The sequence below is a fragment of the Hyperoodon ampullatus genome, assembly GCF_949752795.1.
Source record: "Hyperoodon ampullatus genome assembly, chromosome: 9".
Lineage (NCBI taxonomy): Eukaryota > Metazoa > Chordata > Mammalia > Artiodactyla > Ziphiidae > Hyperoodon > Hyperoodon ampullatus.
Window position 1 is genome coordinate 88,809,915 of NC_136922.1, and position 13,052 is coordinate 88,822,966.

General features: G+C 41.5%; 1 protein-coding gene across 3 annotated transcripts in view; it reads right to left on the minus strand.

The window, feature by feature from the left end:
* Positions 1-7,314: 7,314 nt before the first annotated feature.
* Positions 7,315-13,052, minus strand: part of CHCHD3 (coiled-coil-helix-coiled-coil-helix domain containing 3) — a 291,260-nt gene continuing 285,522 nt past the window's right edge. For all 3 annotated transcript variants that reach the window (XM_079711283.1, XM_079711285.1, XM_079711284.1), the window contains one exon: positions 7,315-7,522. In XM_079711283.1, coding sequence (XP_079567409.1) covers positions 7,499-7,522 — 24 coding nt within the window. In that variant the 3' untranslated portion in view covers positions 7,315-7,498. The remainder of the gene's footprint in view (positions 7,523-13,052) is intronic.

Below are 13,052 nucleotides of genomic sequence, written 5' to 3' on the forward strand. Positions count from 1 at the left end.
TCCTGTGAAGTTCTTATTTCAGTCTCTTGCTCATTCTTCTGTTCAGCTGCCTTTTCTTACTGATTTGTAGTTCTTTATATAGCCTGGATGTGAGCCCTTTGTTGGCTTATGCTTCACAAATATCTTAAGATTTGCCTTTTCACTCTCTTCATGGTGTCTTGATGAAAAGAAATTCTTAAAGTAAGCTAACTTATCAACTTTTTCCCTTATGGTTACTGTTTTTGTATCCTGTTTAAGAAATATCTCCTTATGCTGAAGTCATGAAGCTATTCTTCTATATTGTGAAGAATATCTATATTCTATATTCTTCTTCTAGAAGCATTCGTGTTCTACTCACTCATTTAAAGGATATTCCAATTAAAATTGACTTCTGAGTAAGGAGTGAGGTAAAGTCCAGTTTCCCTTTTGCTGCATGTGTATATCCAATTGATCCAGCACCATATATATATATATATATATATTAACTGACATATAATTGATATGTAACATTAGTTTCAGGTGTACATGATTCAATATTTGTATATATTATGATCACCACAATAAGTCTAGTTTACATCCATCACCATACGTAGTTACAAAATTTTTTTCTTGTGATGAGAACTTTTAAGATCTCTCTCAGCCACTTTCAAGTATTCAATACAGTATTATTAATGATAGTCACCATGCTGGACATTACACCTCTTATTACTTATTTTATGGCTTGTTTTATTTATTCTATATTTACTTGTTTAACAGCTGGGACAAAAAAGTCCTAAAGAATTCCCCAGTGGTCCAGTGACTAGGACTCTGCGCTTCCACTGCAGGGAGCATGGGTTCCATCCCTGGTTGGGGAACTAAGATCCCGTAAGCCGCGGGGTGCGACCTAAGGAAAAAAAAAGTCCTAAAGTCCTATGTGTCCTGCCTACGTCTCTGAACCCATCTCCCACCACTATTTGCCTTTTTTGCTCCACTCAAGCCCCCAGGACCTCCTTGCTGCTCACTCCCCTAACAGGCCAAACTTGTTCCTGTCTCAGGACCTTTGTGCTTACTGTTCCCCCAGCCTGGAGTGCACCTCCCCAGATCTTCATATGAATGGTGCCCTCAGTACATTCAAGAACCTGCCAAACGTCACTCCCTTCAGCTGTCTCCCGTGAAGCCTTACTCCCTCGCCCTGAACTACTCCTTTGCTCTGCTGTAGCATTCTGCAGGACATCCACTACTCCCTGACATTAACGTTCAAGCCTCCTCCCCGCTCAGGAACAGAAGCTCCATGAGGTCCAGACCTTGTCCATCATGTTGGCCACTATTTCCCTGACTCCAGGAACACTGCCTGGGGCACAGAGTAGGCTCTGCTGATTCGGTGAGTCAGTGTACGAATGACTCCAGCGAGGCCAGTGTGACGTGGTCCTACGGCAGACAACCTCTCCCAGGTACTAGAAAACGTGGGAGTGGTGAGCTAACTAGCAAGGGTTGACCCATAAGGTGAGGACGAATAAGCCACTCCTACACTGAGGAGAGTTGAAAGTGGTTATAAAAATTAGGGACAGTAACTTCTGATGTTCCTGAAAGAACGGTATCTTAATGGTGATTCATAACCCCTCTTAACTGCTTCTATACAATAACATCTAACTCCACTGATGAAGTCATCTCCAGCAGGAGAAGAGCAATGTCCGCCTTAGTTACTAAGATTTCCAAGTTCTGTGTTAAGCACCTGAGGGTAAGGTGTGTGGACTTTACATTTTGGATTCACATTTAAAACACAGCTGCTGCAAAGGCATTTTAAGAACACCCAGGAAACTACAACTCCCACCAGCAGGTGAGCTGACACCCTATTCACCCTCTGTTAAAAGCAGAGCTACCAGTCCCTGCTCTGCAGCCAGCCTTCCAAGCTGGAAATAAGATGACATTGCCACTTCAACTCTGTTGAATAATATTTTCAATGACTCTGTGGTCATGCTTCTGAGACCAGGGTGCACATTACCTTAGGGAGATGCAAAGTGAAGCTAAAATTTGCAGGTTGCCATTGCGTTTCTGGTTTCATGCTGAGAAACCTGGCCTGTGGCTATGAAATGAAGAAAATGTTTTTTACCCTTGTCTCCTGAACTGCACAGGCAGCAGATAAGAAGCAACTGGCCTCAGTCATCTGGTCCTCAACCTTATTGTATATATTCTCCAGTGAGGAATGAGTGAACACAGGCTTTCAACCTATGCTGTGGACACTGATGAGGGCCCAGCAGCAGCCTGGCCAGTAGGCGGACCCAACAGAGAAGGGTACTGCAGGCGGCTCCCCAAATATGGGCCACTTGGAGTCCAGCCCAGGCAGGCCACTCCCGGGACAAAGTCTAGGTAGGAAAGGCATAGCTGGAGCAGTGTTACCCTGCAACATGGCCACTGACCTCTGGCTTCCATATTTGCATTTAAAAACCATTATGGAAATGTGATTTACTTTGAAGGGTGATATTCAAAGCAGACTGCCCTCTCAGCAAAGTGACAGTGGCCACAGCCCAGTAAGGATCCTCGCAGGAGAGGGGGACAGAGAGGTGAGGGAAGTCAAGCTTTTCGGCACGGGAAAATCTTTGAAGTGTGCGGAGGCCTCACCTAATCAAACTCACTTCAAGAGGTTTGAAGCATTTCATTAAATTGAAGCACAGCTGTTTTCCATTTAGAGTTGACTTGGGTTGAAGGAGTTTCAGGGACTGAACTTGACAGTTTCAATTTTCAGTCTCCAACTTCCTTAACTGAAAGTCATAAATATGGTGGCCACATTTCCTGAATCCAAATTGGGTTTAACACTGGGCTGTCGCCTAAAATACAGGGCATGTTTTCATGGTCTGGAGAAGGCTGAAGGTTCAAGACAACTGGTAGGAAAAGTGGAAGACACTTTTGATTTGGATGATGACTTTTGCTTTCTCCTCTAAAGCAATTCAACTCTTTTTATAGAGGTTCTGCCAGCAAAACTGAGGCTGGAGGCACCAGGAGAGAACACACAAGATGAAATGTAAAATTTCATCATCTTCATTCAAACATCAGCCTGGAGCTAGGAGAATGAATTAGATGGTTGGTCGTTTTTCTCCCAGTGACTCTTTTTTGGGTTTCTTTGAATGGAATTGAAAGTTCCTTAAGCTATCCTTTGGCTACACTAAGCCAAAATTCTTAGTGTAAGGGACCTTGTCAGATGAGTGAGGTGATCTCATTCCAGGTATAGGAGAACAAGTTCCCTTTGTCTCTGGTGCTTATCAAGTCAATCCACCATCCTTCATCAAGGACTGCTCTCCAAGGTACATCGGGGCAGGAGTCAACCTCCTTGGGATACAAGTGTGGCCTCAAAGTTTCCTATTCCACCGAGCCTGGAAAATCACTGACTACTCCCATCTCACGTAGGGTATGGGGATGACAGTAAGATGGATATAGCTGTAGATCATCTAAATTGAAATAACTAAAAATGACTTCTCTCTTCGCATTATAGTGGATTCTCAATGACAGAAGCTGGAGAATGAAAAGGAGTTTATGGGGATAACGCCCAGTCCTTCTCTCCACACAGCTTGGAGCGCCAAGAGCCAGCATTCCATCTTATGAATAGTATGTCCTTATCCTCTCCCTTTAATTCCCTTTACATGGTTTTAGTCACTGTTGACACCTCCGACACCAAGTAGGTCAAGCGAAGGAGAGAGTGAAAACTGAAAACTATAACGTTCTGAATTCTTTTAAGGACTCAGCAAGACAAGAGGCTAAAACAAATGTCTAGCATAAATTTTAAAATAAATTGTGGATGTGAATTAACCAGCCCACGTGTTGTTCAGACTAATGCAGGTAACAGCACCAGCATCATGGTCTCCTACTCGGGGGGTGGTTTGGATTGTGAGCCTCACCGGCACAAACAGGGTACAAGTCCTAAGGCAACATTTCAGAAGGGACACAGCCCACCCACTCAGTAAATCCCCTGGGGCAAGTGATGGGAAACCATTTCTCTAATGAGGATCATAAACTATAGGAAAAGTACAATCAAAGGCCACAGAGAACTAAATACAAATTTACGTTTCCTCCCAGAGAATTTAAAAGTTCCATTTACCGGGTTTACAAATTAAGAACTACAAACATAAAAAATGACCAAATGATAAGACATTCTAAATATATAACTAGTTTAAGAACTAGGAGTTTGGGGAAGAAAAGGAAGTATCAAAAATCTCTTGTTATAATGGAGAAGAACCAGAGCGGGCCACTGGGCAGAGAGAAACCTGAGGGGAAGGGACTTGTTCCAAGAGGCAACAGCACAGAACTCAGAGCAAGAGCCCAGGATTCTGCACCCAAGACGATGCCATATGTCTCAGGAGGTGGGCCTGGAAGGCCAAGAAGGGTGAGAAAAGTTTAAATACACAGAAGAGTCTAGAGGAGGCAATAAAGATGGAGAGACTGAGGGGGGGAAGCTGAGAAATGGATGAAAACTTGGGGAAGGCGTGACAGACACAGAAAACAAATATACATTAATTCACTCATTCAAAGTATTAGCTTGTCAAGAATTGTAACTCAAAGCAGAATCATCACAGTAAGTTATTGCTACTCTTTCAATTGTTCAACTGCTCTAGTTCTTAAATCTTGAAAGGGTCAACTCCTACAGCTCACAGAAACAGGGGGAAGAGGATTATCCTGCGGGTTTCTGGTGAAAGCAATTATACCTGTGGGCTGAAAGATGTCAAGCTAAGAACCACAGGTTCCCAACTCCTAAGCTAGAGAAGGTGAGGACACCTGGCTGCTTGTTTAGTTCGAAACAAAATACCGGGAGCCTAGAGCTGCTGTAGAGACAGGTCTCACTGGTTGACCAGCAGGCCACAAGCACCTGGCTTTTAGCACTCCACATTTGCTATTAATAATGATCAGTCCGTAATTTTTTAAATTGTTGCATGTTGGCACGTTTTCTGTAATAAGTTATTGACTTTCCAAAGGGAGGACTTTGTGCTGATTTCGACCCCACCGTCTTCTGGAAGTTCACCAGACATTCGTTTAGCGTTATAACATCTGACCAGCTTTCAGGATACTTTATTCTTCCTGGCTTCGTGAGCTAAACTGTTGTGGTTCAAGGCGTGTTCTACTTAGTGGAGATGCTAACTGATTGGAATATGTTACTCCCATGAGCCTCACATAGATCACAACATTCTCCCCAAGCAGTTGTCCTGAGGTTAACAGTGACCTGGGCCAAGTTGTGATGCAAGTAACAGAGAGATCTCCGAGGTGCAGGAAAAGGCATCATTTCACCCTTTTATTTCTCCTAAAGTGGAGTCTTTCCTACTTGTGCCCATCATGTTCATCAGAATGAGAAGTTAATAACAGGTGCTGGGAGAGAGAGGTCCTGACAAACCACCTCCCGTTTTCATGGATTTAACCAGCTTTAAATGCCTGACTCTTCAGTGCTTTATTTCTCTGCCAGCAACAAGACTGGCAGCCTGGGATGTGCCAAGTTCTTGGCTCTAAATTGCAAAACAAAGCAGTATAGGAGGGAATCTGTGAGCTTGCTGATTTGCAGACACTACAGCGAGTCACCATGTACACATTTGTTTTCGTGTACCTATTATTTCTCCCAGGCAGTTACCTGGATGCCTTCCTGACAGTGCCAGAACTGCTGCTGCTCAAGTTACCAGCGCTTCCCTCACTCACACTTAAATGAATGCGGCTTATTTTGCATCATTTAAACAAACAAACAAAACAACCCTTTCATTAAACAGAATCACAGAGCCTTTCAGTAATTATTCGAGAAGTGTCCCCAAGGTCATTCAGAATCAGCATCAGGTTTACAGGTGTGCCCACAAGTGTCCACGAAGATGCCATTCAAATGGAGTCGACTCGGGAATCAGATGCATGAGAAGCCACAGTGACATGTAAGGGGGCTGGTTGAAATCTTCCTGACACAAGTTACATTCATCCCAACTTTCTCTAAGTAAAAGACATGCGGATGTTCTTTCCATGCCCCCAGCTCCAAATACCAGTTTATTAGAGTCATATATCCAACGACAATGGACCCGACCACACGTATGTGGAAAGCATCTTGACTCTTCACCATAAGCCTACAAAGCAGGTTCTTGCATTTCCCCTCAATTTACAGTTGAGGAATCTGAGGCCTAGTATGGTGGGGTGACTTAATTAGGTCCCCCAGCTGGTAGGTAGCAGAGTCACAATTTGAACACAGATGCATCTTATTCCAGAGCCTGTAATCTTAATTTTTCTGCTAAATTATCTCCTTCTGTAACAATAAAAATGAAATAAAAATTCTACATGACAAAAGATATTCAGGTGACATCACAGATCACTGGCGTTCTCTTTTTCATCTATTTCCCAGAAAGATCTTTCCATTTGGTGTGAATGCTCATTTCCAACTTCCAGTGTTGAAGCACCAATCCTCTGGTAGAAAAGTGAGAGTTATAATCAAGAAGTTTTTCTTCTGTTTCCAATTTCATCAAGTCTCAGGGTCAATTTTTTTTTTTCCTTTTAACATTTTCCTAGTATTGCAGGGTCAGAAGTTTCTAACCAAGGTTATCTAATCTAGTGCTTGCCCCAGGCAGGATTGACTTTGGTCATCCCAAAGAAAGGAAGGTTCATGCAATTTGTAAAGATCTTACTGAATGTTACGTACCTGAGAGGCAAATTATAAGCATCTCTTGACTGTCTGAGGATCTGCAAAGTGTGTTGGAGCTTTTTAGAGTAAAGGCACCACACAAATACAAATTAATAACAATATAAATCAACTCAATTCCCATAAGTATAACCATCTAACCTGGAAAACAAAAAACAAAAAAAAAAGGCGAGGCCCCAGACTACAATGACAGTCTTCGTCAGAAAATATATTTATTATTGACAGTGAGTGAAGATGTCAGTATTCATGATAGACGTTGAGGTTGCAGAAGCCAAGGTTGCCTTCACGTTGATAAAAAATGCCTTATTTCACTCATAATCAGAAACATTATTCCAGTAAAAGAGGTACATTTTCTCTCCTTTTTGTCTTCTTACATGATCATCATAATAAGTTAAAATAAAAAGTAGCTCTTATACAGTCAAGGGAGAAAAGAAAAAGAGAGAAACCCAACATGCCACAGCCTAGCCAATTCCGCCCAGCACTGCTGGCCCGAGATGGAGGGGTTTGGCCTTCTCTTCTTCCCACCCCAGTGACCTCAGCCCTCGATCCCAACCCCCAGCTTTGTGGGAGGGCAGGTTCACCCAATGATGGAGCTTGGTTAGAAGAGGAAGTTGAATAGAAAGTACAGAAGGTGGAGAGGACTGCCTTTCTTTTTTAATCATCATAAATGGATTTATTAACACTGTAGCAAGCCCTTGATGGCTGATCCCTGATCTAGGCCCTGGCTTTTCAAACTGTTGCTGATCAAAGTGTGATATGCTCCTGTTGAATCTGCTCTCTGATGCTTCTCTTTAATGGTCTTCTCTTTAAATGAGTTGCTTTCTTACTAGGAAAAAAAAAAATGTTCCACCTCTGGAATTAACGCTGAAGGAATTCTGCTTGTTCTAAAAGTTGATTTTATCCTCCCTTCTCAAGCATGCTCTGAAAGAGAAATAGAAAAATAAGATTTACCACCAGAAGGAGGGGACCAAAAAATGGGCAGTAGCTATTTAGTACTGTTTGTGTTGCTTTTCAAAGATCTACCTCAGAAACACATATAGCAAGGTATATGCTCCCTGGTCTTGAAATATGACTACCTTTAATGAACATCATCGCTTAATCATGTATCATCTCCAAATGACCCCTCCCCCCACCATATCAAACTGAGCCCTCAGGGTGAACATGCCCTGGACTGTGAGAGTGGGGGGCATAGTGGGGAGTGTGCGTGCCGTCTCACTACCCTGGACATTTGGGGATGTGTGGGAGCATTTCTAGTGGCTGCAGAGACTGGGGGAAAGCTACTGCTAAGGGGGCAGGGGTGGAGTGGGGCAGAGAGGGAACCTCTCAATTGAAGACAAGATGCTCCCCCTGAAACCTCTGCTCACTCTAGGCAGAATGCAGATGTTCTTGAACTCATAATGCTAGGTGGAGCTACACAGATCTAAGTATGTATTCCCAAATTACAAAAATGGCCCCTACATTCTATTTAGTTATTTGTGTGGGTGTGGGTGAGGAACAGCAGACAGGAAGAATTTTTTTCCAGTTTTATTGAGAATTAATTACATATATCACTGTAAAAGGTTTAAGGTGTTCAGCATGACGGTTTGATTTAAATATATTCTGAAATGATTGTCACAATAGGTTTAGTTAACATCCATCATCTCATTTAGATACAAAAAAAGAAAAGACAAAAATTATCACTGTATTGAGAGCTCTTAGGATCCACTCTCTTAACAACTTTGCTATATCATAATGCAGTGCTAACTATAGTCGTCATGTTGTACATTACATCCGTAGTACTTATTTATCTTACAACTGGAAGTTTGTACCTTTGACCACCTTCCTCCGATTCCTTCCTCCTACACCTCTCCCCCCGCCCCCTGCCGCCTCTTTTACCACAAATCTTATGTCTTTGTCTATAAGCTTGATGTTTGTTTTTTGTATATAGATTTGACATATAAGTGAGATCATACAGTATTTGTCTTTCTCTGTCAGATTTATTTCAGTTAGCATAATGCCTTCAATGACCACCCATGTTGTAGCAAATGGTAGGATTTCCTTGGGTTTTTATTTTAATGGCTGAATAATATTCCACTGTCTATATATACACCACAGCTTTTTTTAATCCATTCATCTATTGATAAGCACAGGTTGTTTCCATGTTTTGGCTATTGTAAATAATGCTGCTATGAACATGGCAGTACAGATGTATTCTCAAGTTAGTGTTTTTGTTTCCTTTGGATATATTCCCAGAAGTAGAATTCCTGGATCATATGGTAGTTTTATATTTAATTTTTTTAGGATCCTCCATACTGTTTTCCATAGTTGCTACACCAATTTACAATCCCACCAACAGTGCACAAGGGTTGCCTTTTCTCCACATCTATGCCAGCATTTGTTGTCTCTTTGATGACGGCCATTCAGCCATAAGGTGATATCTCATTGTGGTTTTAATTTGCATTTCCCTAATGGCTAGTGATGTTGAGCATTTTTTCATATACCTGTTGGCCATTCACAGATCTTTGAAGAAAAAATGTCTATTCAGATCCTTTGCCCATTTTTTAATTGGATTTTTTTGTTTTGTTTTTGCTATTGAGTTGTATGAGTTCTTTATACATTTTGGATATTAACCCCTTATCAGAAACATGGTTTGCAAATATTTTTTTCCCATTCTGTAGGTTGTTTTTTCACTTTGTTGGTTTCTTTTGTTGTACACAAGCTTTTCAGTTTGAGGTAGTCCCACTTGTTTATTTTTGATTTTGTTGCTTGAACTTTACATATGATTTCCAAAAAATAATCACCAACACCCAGGTCACGAAGCTTTGATCCTATGTTTTCTTCTAAGAGCTTCATGGTTTCTTACATTTAAGTCCTTAATCAATTTTGAATTAATTTTTGTGTGTGGTACATGATAGGGGTCTAGTTTTATTCTTTGACATGTGAATATCCAGTTTTCCCAGTACCATTTATTGAAGAGACTTTCTCCATTGAGTATTCTTGTCTCCCTTGTCAAATATTAGTTGACTGTACATCCTTGGGTTTATTTCTGGGCTCTCGACTCTGTTCCAGAGGTCTATGTGTCTGTTTTAATGCCAGTACCATACTGTTTTAATTACTATAGCTCTACAGTATAGTTTGAGATCAGAAAGTGTGATGCCTCCTGCTTTGTTGTTCTTTCTCAGGATTTCTTTGGCTATTCAGGGTCTTTTGTGGTTCCAAATAAATTTTAGGAGTGTTTTTTTTCTATTTCCATATTAAAAAATACCATTGGCATCTTGATAGGGATTGCACTGAATCTACAGATGGCATTTGGTAGTATTGCCATTTTAACAGTATTAATTCTTCTAATTCATGAACATGGAATACCTTTCCATTTATTTGTACCTTCTTTGATCCCTTTCATCAATGTCTCGTAGCTTTCAGAGTAGAGATCTTTGATCTCCTTGGTTAAATATATTGCTAAGCATTTTATTGTTTTTGATGTTACTATAAATGGGATCAATTTCTTTTTCAGAACATTCATTGTTAGTGTACAGAAACACTACTCATTTTTGTATGTTAATTTTGTATTTTGCAACTTCACTGAATTTGCTGATCAATTCTAACAGGTTTTTTTGGTTGAGTTTCTAGGATTTTCTATATATAAAATCCTACACAGAAAAAATTCTTAACTATCAGATTAAAACTCTAACTAGCCGGGGCAGGAGATAAACTGTCTCCATTCTTAGGAAACTTTAAGAAGGCAAAAGTGATCCTTTCCCATTTAGTTTTGAAATTACTCAGGAAGAAGAGCTAGGTCAGGCCCAAGACTGCCTCTTATTTGTTCATGTCTTCTTCCTTCCAGCCCTCACCCTTCCAGCCACTTATTCACCCAGCGTCTTAACTGAGCTCCTACTAGGTACTCATTGTACTGAGTTAGGTGATATGGGGAAACCAATACACATGTTCATGGAAAATTAAGGCATAATACAGAGTAATAACTTGCTATTTATAAAAATACATTTGCTAAATATATGTTAAAATTTTATTTTACTGAATAAGTACTACATGCACACAGTATAAAATTCAAGAACAAAAGAATATATAGGACAAAGTAATTTTTGTCTTTCTCCTATTTCCCAATTTTTTGTGTACTCTTACAGAGAAGGTATTAGTTCAAAAGCAGAGTGGTGCTGCCTATTTCAGAAGAGGATAACTCTCTGCAGCTGGAGTGATCAGGGAAGGATCCTCAGATGACCTTTCACTATGGATAGAATATAGACAGAAGGTAGGGAGGGATGAGGGGGACAAGCACTGGTAAAGATTCAGAGGAGGGAAAAAGTCCAATATGTATGGGATGAAGAATGCAGGAGAGAGACAGGCCTAGCAAGAGGAAAGGGTAGGCACTCAGCACATTCCAAGGAAGAGTATAAAAAGGGCCCACTGTGAATGTCAGGCTGAGATACCTCCTTGTTGGCCACTGAAAAAACCTAGGAATCCAATGAATGTCTTTAATAGGAAAATATCATTTAGGAAGGTTACCCAGACTTCCTTAGCACAATGGACCCAATGGAGGAGAGTCTGGAGGTGGGAAACCGGGGAGGAGACAGATTAGAAACGAAGCTATGGTGGGAGCAAGAAATAGAGTCATAGAAAGACAAGGGAAGGAAAAAAAGCAGTGATGAGACCTTAGGTATGGTGGCACCTCACTGACAGGGAGAAAGGTGGTGTGACCAAGAGAAACAGGGAAATCAGTGGGAAGAGTCATCTTGGGAATGAGGAAGATAAATTTGGGGTTTGGGAGTCTGGGAAGATGACGAGACATCCCAGAAGGAAATGTCTAGAGGGAAGTTGCAGGCTTGGGAAACAGGTCAAAGGTCTTTAGAGCTAAAGATTTAAGGTCAGAGATGAAGAAAACAGACTGAAATAAAGGGGCAGAAAAGGAAAAGGAGAAGGACAGATAAGCATATTGGGTCACAGAAACACCAGATGAATAGCTTATCTTAAAGGTTATCCTAAGGTATTCATGATTTTACAGGCTTCTAAGAAGGCTATGTCCATAGGGCTCAAAAGAAGAACAGAGGGACTTCACTGGTGGCGCAGTGGTTGAGAGTCCGCCTGCCTATGCAGGGGACACGGGTTCGTGCCCCGGTCCGGGAAGATCCCACATGCCGCGGAGCGGCTGGGCCCGTGAGCCATGGCTGCTGAGCCTGCGCGTCCGGAGCCTGTGCTCCGCAACGGGAGAGGCCACAACAGTGAAAGGCCCGCATACCGCAAAAAAAAAAAAAAGAAAAAAAAAAAGAAGAACAGATATAAAAGCAGACAAAGTAGTTTGTAGAGGACGCATATAGAAATGGTCAGAAAAGACAATGATGCAGTCAAGGAGGAAGGATTGAATAAATTAGAAAAGTTGGTGCATCTAGAGAAAACCGGAAAGACAAAGCAGATTAAGTGGAAGACTCCACTCAGCAGAGAGTCGTCTTGTAGAACACCAGAATGTGAGGCTCCTCTCAAACTCATCCGTACTTATTAGAAAACTTAAAAATCAAGCACTTACCATGTAAGTGTCAGACCAGGCAATGTCACAGTATCATTTATCCTCACACCCTTGTGACTTGACCTGTGAAAGTCCAACTACGCAGATGGGAAGCTCTATAAACTCCAGATATATAGACAACCTCGCCACAACATTATTTATTAATACAAAACGGAAGTCAGTATAAAGCAGCTCTCTACACTGGGGCCACGTAAGGGCACTTAATTACTAAAGAAAATGATCACTTTGTGAGCAATGCCACTTTGTGGGTTATACACTCGCTACTTACTTCAACATACCAATGGGAACTATAAGCTGTTACCTGCCTGGTCAAAACCAAATGGCTGTGCCTCATTCTACAGTTTAGGTCTCATGGCTATAGTGACAGCCGTGTGACAACATACCTCTTTTCAAATGTTGCAGAATAATCGGCAGTGACCACACACAATTAAAAGCAGTAGTTAAAGTGTTCACAAGGGTCTAGGAAATCTTTTTACTTTTCTCCTCCCTGCCACCCCCACCAAATATGGAAGGGTAATTTTCAGCCAGGCCATATAATGCTAAGAATGTTAGACTCTCATAAGAGAGAGGAGCTGGACCCTGGCTGCTGTGAAGATCGTGGGCCAGTCTACTGTGAAGACACTAGAAGAAAATTTTTGAACAAATATAAAACACAGAGAAGTAACCACATTCACAAAATACCTTGCTATGAGTATTAAAAATCACATCCTCAAAGAGAGCACGGCAGTTCACCTGATTCCTGGGTGACTCCCTGAGGACACGGGGGCAAGGCTGTGTCTCCCAGGGCTGGTCTATACACATGTTGTCAAACTGCACTCAGCTGCTCCCAATGGGGGCCAGAGGCGGAACAAAACCACCTCATTTCTGTCAGAGATATTAACAAACGTCACATTGAAAAACTGTTTAGATGAATTAATTGGTAAACATTCTGTGTTT